At 38.7% G+C, this 24,239-nt stretch overlaps 1 protein-coding gene across 3 annotated transcripts in view; it reads left to right on the top strand.

Moving 5' to 3' along the window:
- atp8a2 (ATPase, aminophospholipid transporter, class I, type 8A, member 2) overlaps positions 1 to 24,239 on the top strand; it is a 379,342-nt gene that overhangs the window by 141,008 nt on the left and 214,095 nt on the right. For all 3 annotated transcript variants that reach the window (XM_031897248.1, XM_012957935.3, XM_031897249.1), the window contains one exon: positions 6,402 to 6,574. In XM_031897248.1, coding sequence (XP_031753108.1) covers positions 6,402 to 6,574 — 173 coding nt within the window. The remainder of the gene's footprint in view (positions 1 to 6,401; positions 6,575 to 24,239) is intronic.

Genomic DNA, 24,239 nt, shown 5'->3' on the forward strand with positions numbered 1-24,239 from the left:
GCACTCCTGCCCTGTATATATTACTGTTACAACGGCATCAATTGTGAACTTTATTTACTGTACAGAGGCCGCCAGAACGTGAAAGCAACTGCCCTTCTCCCTACTTTGCAGCGAATTGTATACAACATTTATTTTTAATGAGAACGAAAACAAATCCTAAAAAATTAGCTCACATGTTCATGTTTTCCGTCTGTTAGAAGCCATTTGTCTCCATGGAGCAAAAGTGTTACAAGAAATGGAATGTTGCAATTTTGGTGTAAAAGGCAGCTTTGTCTGGCCCTACAATGTGCTCATTAAAGGCAATGTTTGATATTGTCTATAAGTGCTCAGTGTTTAATCTTCACGTATTCGGTAGTCGTCAGAATACATACAGCGCTCTTTGTTTTGGTGTGGCTAATGTAATGTTGAAAGGTTTATGCTAATGTTTGGATTAGCAGTGTCCAACGTGTGCCAAACAAACATCAGGAAACTGTTTAATGCACTTTACTGTAAACTTGTAAAGATTTAATCAGCGCAAATCAAGTAAAACAATGAAGAATCGTTGGCCGGTCGCTTGACTGAAAAGATCTGCTTGGGAAAAAAATGATTGTCATTACGCGAGCAGTAAATACAGCAAAGGTCATCCAGCACATTTTGTGTTGAAACTATTTCTTGGTAGTTACTAAATCTAATTTATAGCTCAGTGCAAAATCCAATGCTTGAAATTGGCAAGCGTCTGTCTTGTTCTCTATCTGTCCCTCAGGCTCTTTCTGTTTGTATGTTGCTCTGCTTTTCTCTGTATTTGGCTCCTTGCTTCTCAGTATCATAGGACTATAACCCTCTTAACAGATATTAAAGTTAATGTCCATCACAGTAAGGGCAATGAAACACATGATTACGTTATATCAGTGATCCCCAACCAGTGTTGCTCAGCAACCCCTTGAATGTTGCCCCAGTGCCCTCAAAGCAGGTGCTTATTTTTGAATTCGCACGGGGCTACCAAATAACCAATCACAGTCCATATTTGGCACCAAGGAAATGTTTTCTTGCTTGTGTTGCTCCCTGAGTTTTTTATATTTAAATGTGGCTTATGGTAAAAAAAAGGATTGCTTGGTACCCAAAGCATGGCACCATATTGCCCAAAACAGCCCTCTATTGCAAGGCCAGGACTTGGGTAGGCAGAAGAGGTATGTGTCTAGGGCACAATGATGTGGGGGCGCTTTTTGTTATTTTGTTACTGATTATGGAGAACACTTGTTCAACTAAATGATTGCAGCTTGCCCTTTCTTCATTTTGGCCATAAGTTTCCTTGTCCAACTGAATTGTATGACCTTCAGTTCATTTTTGGGGTTCCAGATCTAATGCTTACTAATGCTTTGATTTTGTTGGTTAGGCACCCAATCATGTTGATGCAGTTATCTGCCAACTCATAAAGCTGCTCATATATGATTATATGATCTGTTTGTGTGTGTTGAGCAAAGGATCTGAGCGTATATTATTGTGCCATGGATATACATACAATCTCCTCATGGTGTTCCAATGGATGCAACTCTTCTCCCATTTTTGCCAATAGTGAGCCTAATAGTATTAATGAGCCCTTGAGTGTTTTCATTGCCACTCTATAATATAAACACTTAGGAAGCCAAGCTGCTCTCAGAACTAATGGGTCCCTATCATTAGAACTTACAATCTATAAGTAGTATTATCATCCTTTATCTGTGTAACACCAGTCCATCACCAGTGGTGTTTACTCACGCACACGCAAAACCTAAGTTATTTGAATTTATACTTCCTAATGGGGGCAGAGTAAGGGGCGTGCTTGATTGTAATGGGGTGTAGTCATTGCGTGTAAGATCGGCATCTCTGCAGACACATTATAGGCAGTTTTATAATTAAGCAATTTACCTAGTTGTATATTTTAGGATTGTGGGAAGGAACTCATGCAAGTATGGGAAATATAGTTATAGTCAACTTGTCAGAATCGAACCCAGGATTTCAGCACTGCAACAATGCTAGCCACTTCTTCATCGTGCAGAGGTAATAGATATACTGCATTGGGTGGAAGCGCAAAGACTGTGCTGCAGTGGATGATATGGGAATGGTTTCCTGCAGTACCCCATGTTCCATCTGTATGTTAGGGAGACATGCACAGTTTTTTGGAAAGGGATATAGTGTTTATTTATATGTTGCAAGAGAGAAAAGGATTTGTTGCTATAAAGGCCTTTTCTTGAGAAAGAGTCTGAATTATACCTCTTTATTGGGCCAACATATGGTTGGAATTACAAACCCTCGAACCTCTCCAGGAAGAATACTTTGAGGTTCGAATTTTGGTATTTTAGCCTGCAGCATTCCACCTCACTGCTCGTGCCTCATTTCTGTGTGTTTATATGAGAGACGCACGCACGCAAACAGACCCGTCTGGCACTAATTATTGGCCCACAACTGCCAGCGTTGAACGTCACAGCCTTATTATAGGGAAGAGATTATTCCTTACAAGTGAGCACTGGTTTTGTAGAAGCATAAGGAGGTACCAAGCCTTCCCATGTTACAATGCAGTATGATGTAACTTACTGGTGTGCAAGGAATAACACAAACCTATTCCAGTGAAAGAGTTAAAGCAGATACCTTTTGGGAACATTTTTTGAGAAAGAAAAGAAGCCTTGGACAATAACAGTATTCCTATCAAATAAAGTTCTTTGAAAAACCGTGAACTGTTATAACCAATCAATTAATTCAAGAAGTAAAAAGTACATTTTGTTGCCCATTTTGTTTAAAAATGCGGGTACTGTTTGGTAATGCTCTTTTTTTTTCTGTTTCTTTCGATTCTTTGTTTGATTTTGCTTGGTTTAGTCTTTTTATTATTACAGGTATAGGACCCATTATCCAGAATGCTTGGAACCAAGGGTATTCCGCATAAGGGGTCTTTCCGTAATTTGGATCTCCATACCTTAAGTCTACTAAAAAATCAATAAAACATTAATTAAACCCAATATGATTGTTTTGCATCCATTAAAGATTATTTATATCTTAGTTGGGATCAATTATAAGGTACTGTTTTATTACTACAGAGAAAAAGGAAATCAGTTTTAAAACTCTGAATTATTTGATTAAAATGGAGTCTATGGCAGACAGGCTTTCCGTAATTCGGAGCTTTCTGGATAATGGGTTTCCGGATAAGGGATCCCATACCTGTATTAATTAAAGTGATAAAAACAAATGCCTGAAAAATAGCAAGTTATAAAGTGCTAAGATTATATTTGTAGTAGGGATGCACTGAATCCAGGATTTGGTTCGGTATTTGGCCAGGATTCAGCCTTTTTTGGCAGGGTTCGGATTCGGTCGAATCCACGGTCCTGGCCAAACCGAATATGAATCCTAATAAGCATATGCTTATTAGGATTTGTAAGGATTAATGTTGCCGGAAGTGTAAAATTTTTCACCACACGTGAAGCCCGGCGACATTTAACCCTTCCAAATACTGACTAGCATATGCTTAATATCCTTAACATGGATTCGGGGGTTTGGCCGAACCCGAAAAACTGGGTTCTGTGCATCCCTAGTTTGTACTTATTATTATATGTTGGTACAATATATGTAATGTAAACATTTTATGCTGTGGTATATAATATGTGCAATTATTTATAATATATATATATATATATATATATATATATATATATATATATATATATATATATATATATATGGTCCTTGAGAGAGGGTCAGCACTCACAGGACTTATATAAACAAATTATTTTTATTAAAGAGGAGACTAACGTTTCGGCTAGCACTCTAGCCTTTATCAAAAAAGTATGATAAAGGCTAGAGTGCTAGCTGAAATGTTAGCCTCCTCTTTAATAAAAATAATTTTTATATAAGTCCTGTGAGTGCTGACCCTCTCTCAAACACCTTCAACATTATTTGGACCTGCACCCAGGCAACAGCAACTTATCTATACGTGAGTGCCGGCATTTACTTGGAAATTTATGTATATATATATATATATATACAGACATCTATTATTATATACATTGATTATAACTAATATGACATATTATATAAACATACACACAGTTAAAAATTACACACACAGATTTTTCTATATGGTACAATGGGTTTACACCAGGTCTGCATGGGAGAGCAATTTGAGGAGGCCAAAAGTGTATTTTCTTAGACTATAATAAATTAGAAAAAATTTCATTGGTGGGGGAAAAAAACATCCCAGGGGAAACATTTTTCTGTGCTCACATTGCACTTTTACCACACCCAGCCACACCACATTATTCTGTACTTCTGCAGTCCCCTCCCTCTGTATGTGACTCAAGCACAGCATCATACCCCCCCTACCTAAAGGCATGCAAATACAGGTATACAGAATGTTTGGGATCTTGGTATTTCCTGAATAAGGGGTCATTCCTTAATTTGGATCTCCATACCTTAAGTCTATTACAAAACACTGATTAAACCTAATAGGATTGTTTTGCCTCCAATAAGGGGTAATTATATCTTAGTTGGGATCAAGTGCAGGTACTGTTTTATTATTACAGAGAAAAGGGAATCATTTAACCATTAAATAAACCCAATAGGGCTGTTCTGCCCCCAATAAGGGGTAATTATATCTTAGTTGGGATCAAGTACAGGTACTGTTTTATTATTACAGAGAAAGGGAATCATTTAACCATTAAATAAACCCAATAGGGCTGTTCTGCCCCCAATAAGGGGTAATTATATCTTAGTTGGGATCAAGTACAGGTACTGTTTTATTATTACAGAGAAAAGGGAATCATTTAACCATGAAATAAACCCAATAGGACTGTTCTGCCCCCAATAAAGGGTAATTATATCTTAGTTGGGATCAAGTACAGGTACTGTTTTATTATTACAGATAAAAGGGAATAATTTAACCATTAAATAAACCCAATAGGGCTGTTCTGCCCCCAATAAGGGGTAATTATATCTTAGTTGGGATAAAATACAGGTACTGTTTTATTATTACAGAGAAAAGGGAATCATTTAACCATGAAATAAACCCAAAAGGATTGTTCTGCCCCCAATAAGGGGTAATTATATCTTAGTTGGGATCAAGTACAGGTACTGTTTTATTATTACAGAGAAAAGGGAATCATTTAACCATTAAATAAACCCAATAGGATTGTTCTGCCCCCAATAAGGGGTAATTATATCTTAGTTGGGATTAAGTACAAAAGACCTGAGCAACCAGATAGCTGCTGAAATACTGGAGAGCTGCTAAAGCAAAAGCTAAATAAAAGCTAAATTAACTAACAAATAACTACAAAAAAAAATGAAGCCCAACTGCAAATTGTCTCAGAGTATCACTGTCTATCATCCTAAAAGTTGATTCGAAGGGGAACTATCCTTAAGCGTTGACTTTAACAGTTTGAATTGTGGACTTCAAAGATTTTTCTTGTTGCTGTTGAGGGAGGTAGTGTGCAGCACAATATATTTTCCCAGATAAAGATTCATTATTGGTTTGTAAAGTTCAAAGTTATGTCCCAAAGGTTTTTCTTTTGAAATCTCGCATATTGTAAGCTCTTGTTGGTTGAAGGCAGGAGCAGTAGCAAGACTGACTGCGCAGCTGGGACCACACATGAACTCGCTTTCAGGATACTCCAGTTCTTTGCCTGTCAACAAATTGGGCTCTGCTGCATAGATTTACAACAGTACATTACAGTGGTTGAACATGCACTAAAATGATCTTGTTTACACAGAGGATGGAAAGTAAAAAGATTCCCTCTCTTAGGAAAACACCCAGAACCAAATTAGCAGTGAACGTTCTAAATGATCAAAGAATACGAGTTTATAGGAAACTTTATCGCATGATCTCTCCAAATAGTGGGTTTTGAAGCCTGAAATGTCGACGGAATGATTACGGTCTAGACTTGTTATAACAGGAAGCAGCAGAAATGATTCAAGTCAAGCACAACAAACAGGGGCCAGGGCTCATATTTATTGACGTAACAATATTTATGTGTTCAAGGGTGCACGCTGCACGTGGGTAAATGTTCCAGGGGGTTTCAGGTTTGGATTAAGAAACAACCAAACGCCAGAACTCATTTTGTTTGGGAAGACTCGGCCGCGGCTTTTCGCGGAGACAAAATATTTAAAATAAAGGAATGTTTTATTTGTTTATTTCTCAAATTGTTTGGCTCCCTTCCTTGCAAATCCTACATTTGAGCCGGTTCCAAGATAGCGAGGCAAACTGAACACAGGTAGCTCTATCATGGCTTCTGGAACCTGGCTTTGCTAGAACATCTGTTTTGGCACCCACTATGGTGGCTGAATTTTAAGAAGGGGTAACCTATCATGTTCAAGCTCGAGCGTTTGTTTTTTCACATTACCTAATACTGATTTCCATAATTGCATTAAATAATTTGTTGCATTTCAAATTTTCGGTTTTTCAGGCAACAAGGTCAACACTGACTAATCACTGTACAAACCTTGGCGATGGGCTTGGCAAAGAAAACGACCTTGCTCTAATCATCGACGGGCAAACGCTAAAATACGCGCTTTCATTTGAGGTTCGTCAGAGCTTTCTCGATCTGGCGCTTTCCTGCAAAGCTGTCATTTGCTGCAGGTAGGAAAATGAATTATTTACATTATATTTCGGAAACCATTGTTGTATTTTATGTATTTTTTTTTTTTTTAAATGGCCTTGGGTTATGGCTTGAAAAACACACCTTGTAAAATGATTTGGTTTCGAAATGTGGACGACAGAAAATGCTTGACAGCCAAATTGAGGAGAACAATCATTTTATAGAACCTGTTTTATTATGAACAGAACAGAAAGTAAAGATCATCTCGCATGGGAAAGGCAAATGCAACCAGATGTTACTTTTTAAAGAGTTTCTATCTTTCACTCTGAATGCTGAGAAGAAATTTCTTGCTTCCTTCAATTTCTAAATGGTTTCTGCTGAGCCTTTGTCACAAATACATATCACTAAGGGGCTTATTTTCATAACATAACATTTGATCAAGGCATATTAAGTACCAAATCTGTGTCCAATCATTTTTTCTTGCATTTTTTTGACCAGTGATGACTACAATTTATTAAAACATTTATAGATCTTCGTTTAGGGTGCTCATGCGCCCTAACTTATATAAATAATTATAACCTATGGCAAAATGATAGATTGAATGAGAAGTTTTCTGATAAATGCCTTGCAGTAACTGTATACGGGAGCAGGGCTGATAGCATGGTGCCCTGTGATCAAGGCTGTAATTAGGCGTAGACAGAAGAGGCAACTGACTAAAGCACAGTGATAGGGGGGCCTTAGGCAGGTACCCCTAGTTTGCACTATCTTAGCTACACAAATGCTTCTCACCACATACAAGGTGGCTGGCCGTGTTGCCTAGGGCACCCAGCCAACTTGGCCCACCCCTGCCTGTTATTTTTTATTGGCAGGACTTTCTCAAAGGGCTTGGTTTATAAACCCATTGAACCCATAAAAATAGTTACATACATAGTTAAGTTGGGTTGAAAATAGACCAAAATCCATCAATTCCAGCCCCTCCACCTAAACCCCAGTACACATATATGCACACTTATACTCACCTATCTATACACTCACATATATAAACTATATATACCAGTATCTATACTAATTGCTACATGAACAACATTCATGGCATAATTATTGTACAAAAGGTTGTATCTGACAACACTATCTGGGTGTGTCTGGCCAGGTTATTTACTACTTCCAGGGCAGGGTGCAAAATGAAGAAAAATGGTTCATTGGGTGCCCTGCAGATAGGAGAATTGCCGGAAGGGGCAGGCCTAAGTACATAGTTGTCCCCTTTCCCATCTCCTAACGTGGGTGTCATTCACACATGTAATCTGGGGAGCAATGGTGGGTGCTAGACAGGGCTTTTGAAAATGCTCCGCTCCTTGCACTGGAATCTTTATCCACCGCAAGGTACAGAGCTAGGATTGCCATCTTTTGATTAAAATAAAATACCGGCTGGGGTGGAAGGTAGGTCCACCAGGGGGCAGGTTGACAGGTGGGTGGGGTTTTCTCATAGACAGGCGGAGTTATGACACAAGCGGGAAGTGTTGCACAGTTGCAGGAGTTTTGGTGAGAATGTGGGGGCTAGGAAGGGGTGGATTAGAGATGGGAAGGGGCAGGTCAGAGGCATGCTGGGGAGGATTGACTATTCATTACGAATTTACTGGCAAGTACATTGCTGGTAAATTTGTAATACCGGCCCCGGCCTTGACTGGTAAATCAGGTGGCAACCAGTGCAGCCAGACCCTAAACAGAAATGCTTTTGGAATGAGCGCTAGGGGGTGGCACATTTGCTCCCTGCTTGGTCTTGCAGTTGTGTCTAGGGTCTATATAAATGACCCCTAAGGTCCATCTGCTGCCAGGTAACAGCAACCACTCCATACTCAGGTATATGTTGTATGGGAAATGACTGCATCACATACAAATAGATAGTAGTTATTTATATGATGCACTCTTACCTTCCAATTTGTGGCTGTATGTTACCCAACCACTTAGATTGTAAGCTCTACGGGGCAGGGACCTCCTTTCCACTGTGTCTCATACCACATGGCACTTATATATATATACATATATGTATTTACTGTATTTATTTATTATATCACTTGTCCTCCCTGTGTGTAATTTTGTATTCTGTAAGATTGTACAGCGCTGCGTACCCTTGTGGCGCTTTATAAATAAAGTTATACATACGTACATACATACATATGTAGACATTTTGATCAACTGAAAATCCCCACGGGTGCTTTTTTTCCTCATTCAGTGATGTTTTGCTGGGCCCTTGTATCTGTTGATCATACTTGCTGGCAACAATGACAGTATTCTTTTTATTCAGCATGTGAACCACAGCTTGAAAGAAAAAATAATTCTAATACAGCAGGTGTAAAACTGTAAAATGTTTATGTATGATCATAATTAATGAAATATTTTTTCCCACCCAAGCCATCTTCCAGATCTGTGCCACAGTTATTTATATATAATATATTTATATTGCCCTATGTTCTCTGCTTGCGTCTTGGTTGCTTTTAGTCCATGTGGAGATACTGCAGTCCAACTGTATAAATATATATACAGTGGAGGAAATAATTATTTGACCCCTCACTGATTTTGTAAGTTTGTCCAATGACAAAGAAATGAAAAGTCTCAGAACAGTATCATTTCAATGGTAGGTTTATTTTAACAGTGGCAGATAGCACATCAAAAGGAAAATCGAAAAAATAACTTTAAATAAAAGATAGCAACTGATTTGCATTTCATTGAGTGAAATAAGTTTTTGAACCCTCTAACAAAAAAAGACTTAATACTTAGTGGAAAAACCCTTGTTTGCAAGCACAGAGGTCAAACGTTTCTTGTAACTGATGACCAAGTTTGCGCACATTTTAGGAGGAATGTTGGTCCCACTCCTCTTTGCAGATCATCTCTAAATCCCTAAGGTTTCGAGGCTGTCTCTGTGCAACTCTGAGCTTGAGCTCCCTCCATAGGTTTTCTATTGGATTAAGGTCCGGAGACTGACTAGGCCACTCCATGACCTTAATGTGCTTCTTCTTGAGCCACTCCTTTGTTGCCTTTGCTGTATGTTTTGGGTCATTGTCGTGCTGGAACACCCATCCACGACCCATTTTCAGGAGAAGGAGGTTGTCGTTCAGGATTTCACGATACATGGCTCCGTCCATTTTCCCGTTAATGCGAATAAGTTGTCCTGTGCCCTTAGCAGAAAAACACCCCCAAAGCAAAATGTTTCCACCCCCATGCTTGACGGTGGGGACGGTGTTTTGGGGGTCATAGGCAGCATTTTTCTTCCTCCAAACACAGCGAGTTGAGTTAATGCCAAAGAGCTCTATTTTGGTCTCATCAGACCACAGCACCTTCTCCCAGTCACTCACAGAATCATTCAGGTGTTCATTGGCAAACTTCAGACGGGCCTGCACATGTGCCTTCTTGAGCAGGGGGACCTTGCGAGCCCTGCAGGATTTTAATCCATTGCGGTGTAATGTGTTTCCAATGGTTTTCTTGGTGACTGTGGTCCCTGCTAATTTGAGGTCATTAACTAACTCCTCCCGTGTAGTTCTAGGATGCTATTTCACCTTTCTCAGAATCATTGACACCCCACGAGGTGAGATCTTGCGTGGAGCCCCAGAGCGAGGTCGATTGATGGTCACCTTCTCTCCCAGCTTCTTGCTAATGGTTTTGTAGCCCATTCCAGCCTTGTGCAGGTCTACAATTTTGTCTCTGACATCCTTGGACAGCTCTTTGGTCTTTCCCATGTTGGAGAGTTTGGAGTCTGCTTGATTGATTGATTCTGTGGACAGGTGTCTTTTATACAGGTGACTAGTTAAGACAGGTGTCCTTAATGAGGTTGACTAATTGAGTAGAAGTGTCTAACCACTCTGTGGGAGCCAGAACTCTTAATGGTTGGTAGGGGTTCAAAAACTTATTTCACTCAATGAAATGCAAATCAGTTGCTATCTTTTATTTAAAGTTATTTTTTCGATTTTCCTTTTGATGTGCTATCTGCCACTGTTAAAATAAACCTACCATTGAAATGATACTGTTCTGAGACTTTTCATTTCTTTGTCATTGGACAAACTTACAAAATCAGTGAGGGGTCAAATAATTATTTCCTCCACTGTACATGTATCTATAAAGAACTGCCTGTACCTTCCCATTTTGCCTTTAAAGGGGAACTCTACCCAAACACAACTTTAGCTTTTTGAAAATTTTACATAATTTCAAGCAACTTTCCAATATTAATTAAAAAAGGTGCAGCCATTTCATGATTTTTGATGTAATGATATGGTCTGGAACAGTTACCTAAACCTGGCCCCCTATTCTCCTGCTGATCTGGCTGGCTTGTGTAGTAGTGGACATTTCCTCAGCCTGCATCCTCCATATCCCACATTCCCCTGCAAACATCAATAAGGAAAGGAACATCACAGTGCAATGCATTATGGGTTATGGAATTACTGTATGCTGTCTGTAAGCTGTGGAAAAGTGTTTACAATTTGCAACGTCACTGTTTTAGTCCCTCCTCCCTTGCCAGGATTTCAATGATGCAGAAAGAGAAGAACTGTTATTTAGCTGATTTCCGCAGATAAAAATGGTATTCATTCATACTTTTTGAAGGAACAGGTTACAGTGATAGGTGTTGTGTGGGGCTCTTGAACAAATTTGAGACTTTGAGAACAAAGTCTAGTGCTAAACTGAACAGCAGCTGAGAGGACACACGTCTCACAGTGTATCTGAAGGGCACGGGCCTGACATAATGTTTGGGCTTTCAGTGTTAATTTGAATTGATGAACTTCATGGAAAAAACCCACAGCAGACTGTGGGTCATACTCTTTGTTCACTGCTGTCCATTGATAAATGTTATAATGAGAATAATGTTGCAGAAATGTTTGGGTAGTTTATTCATTCCATGAAATAAAAATAAGGGGAAAGTATTAAGTAGCAACACATTAGACAAAGGGAGTTTTTATAAATGGGCAGAAGGGGTGTTTGCCCAGGGCGTAGCAGGACGGGGAGGGGGCCAACAACATCAGACCTTTCATATGCTATAACTTTTGCATAAAGCCCCCCACAGAATAAGAAGAGCCATCATTTTAATCATCTGCAAGTTTCCTATGAAATAAATATTTTTATTCTTTTAATTTCAATCTTCCCTAATACAAAACTGGAGACATTTTTACCTAGTGGTGTTCCATGTAGATGTGGCTTATGGGATTCTGTTGATGAGCCTACCAGGGCAAGACCTCCCCATCACCCTTCCTAAACTACATATAAAGAACTTAGAATAAGTCTGTTATTTGGGTTTACTCCACAAAGACCCAAGTTCCACAAGCAACAGATGAGCCTTAGTTCAACTCCCAGTCACAGACCACACAATCGCGCCATAGACTAAATATGAGCAACTTCAAAATAAATCTGTCATTCCGAGGTACTGATGGATTTAATTAAAAAATCTGTCATCTCGTGCGTTACCATAAGGGATGGGGAGAGGTTTCTGTTCCACTAATTTTAGTTCATTTGTAATTTGTTTTAAAACTGTGTATAGTGATGAAATAGGCTTTACCTAGTGTGTAAAATATACATAGCATATGTTGAGTTCACTTTATATATGTATCATTATAAATCATTACTGAGCCAGTCAATTGGCTGAGACTGTCCATGACAGAGACAGGCAGTCCTTGAAAAGAAGTACAACATTTAAGGCATGGAACATCCAGTTGACATGATAACTTAATGCATCAATTTAAGGAGTCATTTGATACAAGTGATATCATTCTGCACAAGTTCTAGCTCACAACTTCATAAGCATAGTTTATATAGTGTACACCCTGTTGTAAAATATAGGGGTATTGTAAGTCACCGAGGAGTTTCATGACCTGTATAAAAGCATGAGACCAAAGGTGACTTACAATACCCCTATATTTTACAACAGGGTGTACACTATTTATTATAATACACAAATTTCAGTCAGTCATGTGACAGAAACAACATCACTAAGCGCCGATTATAAGTGATAGCATCACCAAGCACCATCTGTAAGGATATAATTTACAGGATATCAATGGCTCTATATAATGTACAGATTATTCATGGCTCTTGTGTATTAGATAAATAATAATGTACCCCCTGTTGCAAAATATAAGGATATTAAAATTCACTGAGGCATTCCATGGCCAAATTAAGGGAATTGTTCTGCCCCCAATAAGGGGTAATTATATCTTGTACTGTTTTATTATTACAGAGAAAAGGAAATCATTTAACCATTAAATAAATCCAATAGGGCTGTTCTGCCCCCAATAAGGGGTAATTATATCTTAGTTGGGATCAAGTACAGGTACTGTTTTATTATTACAGAGAAAAGGGAATCATTTAACCATTAAATAAACCCAATAGGGCTGTTCTGCCCCAATAAGGGGTAATTATATCTTAGTTGGGATCAAGTACAGGTACTGTTTTATTATTACAGAGAAAAGGGAATCATTTAACCATTAAATAAACCCAATAGGGCTGTTCTGCCCCCAATAAGGGGTAATTATATCTTAGTTGGGATCAAGTACAGGTACTGTTTTATTATTACAGAGAAAAAGGAATTATTTAACCATGAAATAAACCCAATAGGGCTGTTCTGCCCCCAATAAGGGGTAATTATATCTTAGTTGGGATCAAGTACAGGTACTGTTTTATTATTACAGAGAAAAGGGAATCATTTAACCATGAAATAAACCCAATAGGGCTGTTCTGCCCCCAATAAGGGGTAATTATATCTTAGTTGGGATCAAGTACAAGGTACTGTTTTATTATTATAGAGAAAAGGGAATCATTTAACCATTAAATAAACCCAATAGGATTGTTCTGCCCCCAATAAGGGGTAATTATATCTTATTTGGGATCAAGTACAAGGTACTGTATTATGTGGGGGACTTTATGCAAAAGTTATAGCAGATGAAAGGTCTGATGTTGTTGCCCCCCCCCCCCCCCCACGTCCTGCTACGCCCTGGGCAACAATAAAACAGTACCTTGATCCTAACTGAGATATAATGAATCCTTTTTGGGTTTATTTAATGATTAAATGAATGTTTAAAAGACTCAAATTATGCTGATCCAAATTATGGAAAGATCCCTTGTCAGGTCCCGAGCGTTCTGTATAACAGGTCCCATACCTCCATAAAGAAGGTGGGTTATTCTGTGAATGGGTTCAGTGAGACCATAACCATGTGTCCAGACCACATGATCCTTTCCAGGGCCAGAACTAGGGGCCAGGTATAAAATGAGCAGGCAAAAAAAAGAAAAGCCTTGGATGCAGTACCATGGGGTCCAATTGCAGGGGGAACAGTGGATGTGGGGGAAGAAAGCGGAAGGTGACAGAGCAATCAGCAAGAAGATTACCAAGCAATGGTGGAGGGTGGTTTTGCAGAGACTGTGGTGCAGGTGGGTTGATAGTGGGCGGCATTAATGGTTTTGGGCAGGGTCTGCTGGGCCAGCAGGAAACTAGAAATAAATTCAGTGCCCCAACACTTGGGTGTTCCACCCTCACCCCATAAGCGTCTGCAAATAAAAGGAATGTGGAGTGCACAGGGTGGGGGTTGGGGTGGGTGCAAGTAGAAGGAGTGCAACACAGCGTGTGGCAGCTTTTGATGGAGTTCATGACTGGGTGGGGGACCCTGAAGTGGCAGCCCCAGTGGGTTGTGGACACCCCAGTCCTACACTGGCTTTGGGTATGCTGGGTGGGTTCCAAGTTAAGTAGTATTTTGCCACTTAGTTTCTTGTTTCTTAACCTTTGGTTCCCAGATGTTGTTGGACTACAACTCAGTATGTATTTACCCCTGGTGATAAGTCAAAGAATGCTGAGCACCCAAGGTTAAAAAACAGGGTGTCGGTTGGGATAAGGGTAATGAAAAAAACCCGATTAATTTATGCCATGAAATAATGGATATTATAGAAAGACAGGTCAAAAAAATGACTGGAAGCCTAGATTTATATATTCAGATCATTGTGATGGACACGCACGTTTGTAGTGAAACTCAGTTCTAATAAAAACAGCAATGAATTACAATTAGAATGACTGAAAATGTTCCAGCTCAGTGATTGTGACAAGAACAAGTGTGCTGACAAATTGGCTAAGGCGTACAACCTAGGAACGAGACCTAAAAAAGACATTTTTTTCTCTGTAGCTTTCATTCAGCGTGTAACTGACTCACCAAGGCAAAGAAGAAAAGGGCTTTTATTTCTTGTGACCAATTTCCGAGCGCCGAACTGAAGTGTTTTTCTCCGTAATATATACCTCAGGGGCAAGTCAGTTAGAGATAAAGTGATCCAGGCAGCCAAGCCTAAGAAAATATCCCCTGCTGCCCAACCATGAAAGCTCTTTCTAACATTCCCCGCACCGTGTGTAACTTGCCTATGCAGATCAACAGATACAACACACTTTATTAGCAGTGCAGGTGCCCTGTGTGCCACTTGTGTGTGTGTATTTCAATTTAATTAGGATTTTTTATTTTGCTCAATGTGTACGCAGGACATTTCTTGTTGCAGACGTCTAGCTGCTGTTGTTATCCATAGAGAATGTTAAAGGGGTAGATCACCTTTTTGTTAACTTTTAGTATGTTATAGAATGGCCAATTCTAAGCAACTTCTTAGCAGCTAATCGACCCGTGTATGGGCACTACCGACGGGACAGCCCGACCGATATCTGGCCTGAAATTGGGCAGATCTCGATCGGGCAGGTTTAAAAATCTAGTCGGATCGGGGACCGCATCAACGAGCCAAGCGACTTTGCCTATCCCTGTCGTTATAATTCGATCGTTTGGCCCCAGGGCCAAACAATCAAATTAGCCTGGATTCTCCCGATATCGCCCACCCGCCAAGCGAACGGATCTTTTTACACCTTTAATTTTTCCAACTTTCAAATAGGGGTCACTGACCCCAGCAGCCAAAAAACAATTGATCTATGAGGCTGCAGTTTTATTGTTATTGTTACTTTTTATTATTTATTTTTCTATTCAGGCCCTCCCTTATAAACTTATCTGTCTCTCATTTAAACCACTCCCTGGTTGCTAAGGGAATTTGAACCCTAGAAACCAGATGACTGCTGAAATTTCAAACTGGAGAGGTGCTGAACGCAAATTAAATAATTCAAAAAACGAATAATACAAAAATAGTACGCTCTACATCATTCATCAACAGTTGGCTCAAAGGTGAACAACCAATTAAAGGCAGTCTGCAGGCTTAATCAACAAATAGGGCTTGTGAAAACAATATTTTTTATGAACACGCAAGTTGTGTTTTTTTAGAACTAAAAAGGGCACACCATGTAAGTACTTTCTGCTTTCAACTTCCTGGTTCTTTAGAAAAACGGAGGCTTGTTTAGACAGAGCTAATTATTTCTAAAGGGACAGATAGGGGGAATCTGTTATTTAGGGTTGCCACCTGTCCGGTTCTGACGTGGACAGTCCGGTTTTCAGAAGGGCTGCCCAGGTCAAAACCTCCTGCCTGGCTTCCCAAATTAGGAAAACCAGTCAGGACCCAGTAACACTGACGGTCACCATGTCATAGCCCCGCCCTGTGACATCACAGCCCCACCTCTTCCCCACCCCACAACGTCACGGACCCGCCTGTTCCTCCCCCCGTGACGTCACCCCTGCCCGGCTAAGAAAGCCAGCAGAGGTGGCATCCCTATCTGAATTACAGGAAGGCCATCTCCCATAGACTCCACTTTAGGCAAATAATTCCGATTTTTTTAATTATTTCCCGTTTCTCTGTAATAATAACAGTAACTTGCACTTGATCCCAACTAAGATATAAGTCATTCTTATTGGAGGCAAAATAATCCTATTGGGTTTAATTCATGCTTAAATTATTTTATAGTAGACTAAGGGGCATATTTATTACAGTGTGTAAGCCAACATCACTGGTAATGTTGCCCATAGCAACCAATCAGCAATAAGAATTTAATGGCCACTTACAAGTTAGAAAACAAAAGGAAATGTCTGATTGGTTGCTATGGGAAACATCACCGGTGATATTGGCTTACACACTGTAATAAATATGCCCCTTAAGGTATGATTGTTGAAATTATGGAAAGATCCCTTCTCAAAAATTCACAGGCCCCGAGCATTTTGGATAACATGTCCCTTACCTGTAGTAAAATTAGTAAAATAGGTTTGTTTGTTTTTTCAAATTAATGGACAAGTCAAGTTTCAATTATGGGGACCCTTCCCAATGAGCCAAAATTGTAACCATAAAGAGGTTCAAATGCACCACACATCACGGTCTCAGCACCAGGCATAGCCATGTAAACAAGCTCTGTATTCATTTTTACCTTAAACATTTTATTTTTAAAAGAAAAAGCAGTTGCTTTTTAAAGAAAAAAGCTTTGTTAAAAAAATGGTGCTCGTCACTGCCTTTTTTACTCCATTTTTTTACCTTCAGGATTGACTTACCACATGAATTCTTCCAATTGACGTAATTGGGCTATGCCATAATTATAACAGTTTTAAATAATGGTGTTAAATACATGACCCACGCATCAACCTACATTCGCTCACCTCACTCACCAATAAAAACTGCGTGACGATATCATTGTTGGAATGATAATGGCCACAGCTTTATTGAAAAATACAAACAGTGCAAAATTATTGAATACAATACAAATGGTAAACATGTATAAACATAAACAATACATTAATATAATCATAAGTGCAAAACATTACCATAACCAAAATACTGACCTTGAGCCCCTTGCCAGCCTGCCTTTCCACAACCAGCCTGAGCCGTGCTATTCTCCAGCCACCCAATCCCTAGCTCGGAGGATACCCGTCGCCAATCCGGCACCTATCCGGTCCCCTTTTCTAATTAGCCATCTCAGTACCCACCCAGCGCTTTATAGCGCACCTTTTGTATTCCGTCCACCAATGGTCACCCACCTTAGAGGTTAAACCATCCACTCTACCTGATCTGGCATACCAGAACAAGCTTTCCTCCCAGACAGACTGACAAGGACCCACCAAAGCTGTGACAACCACCATGACGCTGATCATCCGTGCCACTTTACCTGTGTCTCACCCAAATTTTCCCCACTAGCTAACTAAACCCATGTACCCCTCAACCCTCCAGGGCCACATGTGCCAACTAGAAAACAATAAATCACTATCAAACCAACCCCCAACTAAGGGAGGGTGGGTGGGGACCTTTCCTCTTCTGCTTCCCCACAAAATGGTGGATAGCCAGCCCTTACTGCCACTCCTATATGCCCTTCTTCACCCTGCCTTTTTCTCTCCCCCCCTTTATTCAAATCTGTCCTATCCCCCCGCTTGTGATGCTGGGCTGGGTCATGTAGCCCCCCTCCGACCCTGCTGCTCCAGGGATAACAGTAAATGGGCAACTTGAAAGGAAATATACAACTTTATACAATTACAATTTTATACACTGCTTTTTACCCTGTTTTTTTCCAGAGCATAGCCCCCCCCATTCACCCACCCCAGGACCTCTGTATAGAGTGACTGGTAGATAAAAAAAACAGTGTGTTCCCCGGCCAAGTACCCCAGGCTGATGCATTTTCTGAAGAAGAGGGACACTGGTCCAAAGGAGGATGCCTAAAAATTGCCTCTCTGAGTGATTTAAGTCTTCCTTGTCCTTTAAAAGAATACCAACTGTATATTTGTTGAGTAAGTACTACCATCAGGTCAGTCCTTGTGGTTGCTAGACCTTTGCTGTGTGGAGTGCAGTGCAGAGAAGAGTTAAAGATTTGAAGGATTCAAACAAGGACATGAGTTCATTCAGGGCTGGTGCCAGAGGGCTAAATAAATTGCTCAGCAGAGAGAGATCCCTTTACTGGGAGAGGGAATGTTCCAGTCATGGCTACCACATTGGAAAACTGCATAACCATATATCCTAAAGTAAAATCCACTCTGCTGAAGAGTATTTGAAATACCTTAATTTATGTATGTTTTCTATCAATGTAAAGTAGTTTCCTGCGTTAACATCTGCTGCATCCCTTTTCTACATAGCTGCGCATAATAATGTTCCCACCGGTGTCTCGTCCACGCAAATTATTTTCTGCCTTTTTAATTCTGGAACTGTCGGATTTAGAAAAAAAAATCAAATTTGCTAAAATAATACGTTTTATTCACTTCTTAAAATATCGACCTTGTTGGAGGTTTTAGTACCATGTATCCATTCCCTCCCACATATCCACCACATTAAATAACGGCAGGCCTTACACTGTTGCTAGCTGATTTATCCTGGCAACCTGACTTCCTAAGAAAATATTCAGTTTACTTTAACACTTTGCTTTATATCCTTTAACCACACGGGTACCCAATAAACTTTTACAAACTGGTTTATGGGAAACAATTTTGAGACGACAGAATTGACCCAAAGAGAAAAGCAACAGCCATTTTTGGAGCCAGGAAGTATTTGATGATGGTGGGGAAGGAAAGGTTTTCCTTTGGTTCAAGGGAACGGATTTGTTAAATGCTGTACGTTTGCGACGGGGAAATGTTTTCTGGATCAAAAGTCTACTGGCTAAATCAGGAATCGTTAAAAAATTGCCAACTGGGGGGCAATGTGATTGCGCTTTTGTCTTTATATATATTTTGAGCAACTTTTACAAGAACAATGATTTATGGCAGTTGCTCAAGAGATGCAGCTGAAACATCTAAATACCAAAGACAAGGTTGGGTGCCTAGCAACAAAAATGTGGGTACAGGTATAGGACCTGTTATCCAGAATGCTCGGGACCAAGGGTATTCCGGATAAGGGTTAAATGGATCTCCATACATTAAGGGGCTGATTTACTAAGACACGAATTCGAATTGGAAAAATTCCGATTGGAAACGAACATTTTGCGACTTTTTCGTATTTTCTGCGATATTTTCGGCGTCTTTGCGACGTTTTTTCGCAAAGACGCCGAAAAAATCGCAAAAAATACGAAAAAATCGCAAAATACCGATCATTACGAAAAAAACGCAATCGGACGCATTCGGCCCGTTCGTGGGTTAGTAAATGTGCCCCTAAGTCTACTAAAGAATCAATAAAACATTAATTAAACCCAATAGGATTGTTTTGCATCCAATAATCATTATTTATATCTTAGTTGGGATCAAGTACAGGTACTGTTTTATTATTACAGAGAAAAGGGAATCATTTAACCATTAATTAAACCCAATAGGACTGTTCTGCCCCCAATAAGGGGTAATTATATCTTAGTTGGGATCAAGTACAGGTACTGTTTTATTATTACAGAGAAAAGGGAATCATTTAACCATTAAATAAACCCAATAGGGCTGTTCTGCCCCCAATAAGGGGTAATTATATCTTAGTTGGGATCAAGTACAGGTACTGTTTTATTATTACAGAGAAAAGGGAATCATTTAACCATTAAATAAACCCAATAGGATTGTTCTGCCCCCAATAAGGGGTAATTATATCTTAGTTGGGATCAAGTACAGGTACTGTTTTATTATTACAGAGAAAAGGGAATAATTTAACCATTAATTAAACCCAATAGGGCTGTTCTGCCCCCAATAAGGGGTAATTATATCTTAGTTGGGATCAAGTACAGGTACTGTTTTATTATTACAGAGAAAAGGGAATAATTTAACCATTAATTAAACCCAATAGGATTGTTCTGCCCCCAATAAGGGGTAATTATATCTTAGTTGGGATCAAGTACAAGGTACTGTTTTATTATTACAGAGAAAAGGGAATAATTTAACCATTAATTAAACCCAATAGGGCTGTTCTGCCCCCAATAAGGGGTAATTATATCTTAGTTGGGATCAAGTACAGGTACTGTTTTATTATTACAGAGAAAAGGGAATCATTTAACCATTAAATAAACCCAATAGGGCTGTTCTGCCCCCAATAAGGGGTAATTATATCTTAGTTGGGATCAATTACAGGTACTGTTTTATTACACAGGTGTACCGACGATGAGACATATAATTGGCCGCAAGGTGCAACTATATTGTTCACATATGGGGTCACAGTGTGTAATAAACGTTATAACATAAATATAAACATAATATTACAGTTTGTTGTATTTTGTAAATTGTTTCTCTATTTAACTTTTAGATCTGGACCTACATCCATATGCATGTATGAGCATATATACAGGTATAGGACCCGTTATCCAGAATGCTGGGGACCAAGGGTATTCCGTAATTTTGATCTCCATACCTTAAGTCTACTAAAAATTCAATAAAACATTAATTAAACCCAATAGGATTGTTTTGCCTCCAATAAGGATTATTTATGTCTTAGTTGGGATCAAGTACAGGTACTGTTTTATTATTACAGAGAAAAGGGAATCATTTAACCATTAAATAAACCCAATAGGGCTGTTCTGCCCCCAATAAGGGGTAATTATATCTTAGTTGGGATCAAGTACAGGTACTGTTTTATTATTACAGAGAAAAGGGAATAATTTAACCATTAAATAATCCCAATAGGGCTGTTCTGCCCCCAATAAGGAGTAATTATATCTTAGTTGGGATCAATTACAGGTACTGTTTTATTATTACAGAGAAAAGGGAATCATTTAACCATTAAATAAACCCAATAGGGCTGTTCTGCCCCCAATAAGGGGTAATTATATCTTAGTTGGGATCAAGTACAGGTACTGTTTTATTATTACAGAAAAAAAGGAAATCAGTTTTAAAATTCTGAATTATTTGATTAAAATGGAGTCTATGGGAGATGGGCTTTCTGTAATTCTGAGCTTTCTGGATAACGGGTTTCCGGATAAGGGATCCCATACCTGTATATATAAATATGGATATGGATAATGTTGATTGGAAAATGTGATTTAAATAGTTTCAGGCAATTATAAAGACCAACAGCATGGAAAAATAAGTCCATTATTTGGCAGTGAAGCACCACCCCAGTCTGTGTTACTGGAATCTATGCATCATAGATCTTGTACAGCAACATTGATAGTGCAATTGCTATAGAGATATTAAGTAAATATAGTATTAAAATGAGGCAGTTGAAACGGTACCTTAGAAATGTACGTGCAGGCCTCCCATACGACTCTTACAATAGTCAGCTTCTGAAATCTCTGCAAGTAGTTCTGAGTGTAATTAATTGAGTGTGTGCCATTATATTTAATTACAGTTGTTTCATGTCCTGTTCTTGCCCTTTGCACGCACTCCCTGGGAGTGATATAAGGAGGGGACAGACATTGTTTTTGGGGAAGCAGGAAAAGGGAAACCACAGAGGAGCCAAACTGCAATTCTGTGGTTTGGAACGGCCCCAAGCCAGATTAGAGAAGCAATGATGTATAAGTAGAGTGGATGGGGCTTGAATGCTAAATTAATAGCACTGAAAGGAACAAGAGAGTATTAAATTATGATTTGCAAGGTATTACTGGTGAAATGCTTTGCAGCTCCCACACTAATGATGCCAGGTGCAGTGGGGCTCTAAATAGAATCTCCATGTTCAGTCACAAGAAGCATGAAGGAAGGTATAGGAGATTCGGGATGCAAATAAGCAAAGTGGGTGCCCCGAAATAGAAAAAACAATTTCTAAAACATTTCGGCTTTGGATTTCAGATGCATTCCTGAGAACAAAAACCCCGTGCCGACAATGAAAATAGGGAGTGCTTCATGTCTGTTTCTAGGAGAAAACAGATTAAATGCTAATGCCAGTAGATTACACCCAATCATTTCTTTAAAAATGCTTTAGAACATTATAGTTAATGATTTCCAAATTCTGTTTTTTTAACAATGAAAAAAAGGAAAGAATAACTGGGAAGTAGGGAAACCTGAGTCCTGTTCATTATCGACAATGTATTGCCTATAATATTATATATATATTGCCTATAATACACATGCAAAGACACATGAGGGTTGATTGACTAAAGTGCAATAACGCTTATCGCATGCTTTTTTACGTTAAAATTGACACAAAAAAACGCAAAAAAAAAATCGCTAAAGTATTATCGCATGCGCTAAGTCGCATATCGCATGCGTTAAATAGCGCGCAACCAAATGCGTTAATTAGCGCGCAGAAATAATACTAACGCATGATTCAGAAACACTTAGACGCGCTAAATATCGCAGTAGTCTGTGCGACTATTAACGCCTACTTGGGGCAGACGGTAATTATAGAAAAGTACAGTTCATGAGCTTTTGGCAACACAATATGGACTTTGCAGTGGGATTTATTCAAGTCTGTGTTGGCCCCAGAGTGATGCAGCCGCCAGTTTGCAGGGAAATGGGCATTTGAAAAAATGAATGGCGTGCGCGATAAGCAGTGCTTGTGTGTTAATTAGCGCTTGCGACAAGCAGCGTTAATTAGCGCGCGTTGCGTCGAATACCGCGTGAAAATAGTCTTCGCAACTTAACGCAAACAGCATCGCGTCTAAATTAACGCAAATATACTTTTAGTAATTTGTGCGTTAAGACGCGAAAAATAACATGCGATAAAAATTTTAACGCATGCTAGAAATAGCTCTCGTTTTATCGCATTTTAGTGAATCAACCCTATGGGGCAATTAGTCGCCGCAGCTTTTAAAAAACTCAACGCAACAAATGATGGCACTTTAGCTTATTTTTCATTTTAAACCTTTACTTGAAAATCCTATATAATTAATATTAACAATCATATTTTATTTCAGTTTATTTTTCTTTATTTTCTCATTTTGCAGGGCTTCTGTTCCAAGTAACTTTATGGGGCAGATTTAGCAACATTCCAATTAGCCATGTTACAGTTTTTTTTTAGCTAAAACCCGCAAATAATCAGGAATTTGAATTATGGTTTAAAAATGTAAATTTATGATATTTATTAACTGAAAAAAGTGAAAAACTGGAAAGTAAAACTTCTGCAAGATGGAGTAGTAGAATCAATGGGAGCGGTCCTAGGCATAATATAAACCATTCATTAATTCAAGTTGTTTTTTAAATTTTTTTGAAGCTTTGCAACCTATTAGAAATTACATAAAAACTACTTATTCAATTTAATATGTTTCTTAATGGTTTTAATAACTCACTTTTTTTATTCAGTTTTTTTAAAAAATAAGGTCGCATTCATGATATTTAAAATTTCAAGGTTAAAAAATACGAAAATTTTGCTTATACGAATTGTGATAAATAATCTTCCATGCGTTATGTATTATTATTTTAAATTTTTATTTTATTATTATATTTTCCTAATTTTACATTTCACAGACCTAAATCTGATTTGATGATATTTCCAACATATCAGCAGATTAAATAATATGTTTATTTCTTAAAGAAATTGTGTTTTCAAATACTTTTATTTAATTGTTTTTTTGTTCACACTTTTTAAAACCATTTGTATTATTGCTGTGTAGAATCTATTATCCATCATGCTTTGGGTATTTTTTCAAATAATGTTGTTTTTGTAATGTGAAGCATTACAATATATATATATATATATAGACTGAAATGTCGAGTAATAAACCTCTCTCTTTTTGTACTTAAATTTTTTTCACAATTCTTTAAATCCTAAATATGTATATATATATATATATATATATATAAAAGTGAAGAGGGATGACGGCACTCACAGGAAATTTCAAGCTAGGAGACATCAGATGAGGTGTAGGAAGTGAGGTTTTTATTTAGTCCTCACTTCCTACACCTCATCTGATGTCTCCTAGTTTGAAATTTCCTGTGAGTGCCGTCATCCCTCTTCACTTTTGCATTTTGCTGTATCGCACTGGGACCCAGGTAGTATCTATTTCTATTGGTGTGCAACTTAAAAACTGTT

This window comes from Xenopus tropicalis, chromosome 2 (genome assembly GCF_000004195.4).
Source record: "Xenopus tropicalis strain Nigerian chromosome 2, UCB_Xtro_10.0, whole genome shotgun sequence".
In the NCBI taxonomy this organism is placed as follows: Eukaryota; Metazoa; Chordata; class Amphibia; order Anura; family Pipidae; genus Xenopus; species Xenopus tropicalis.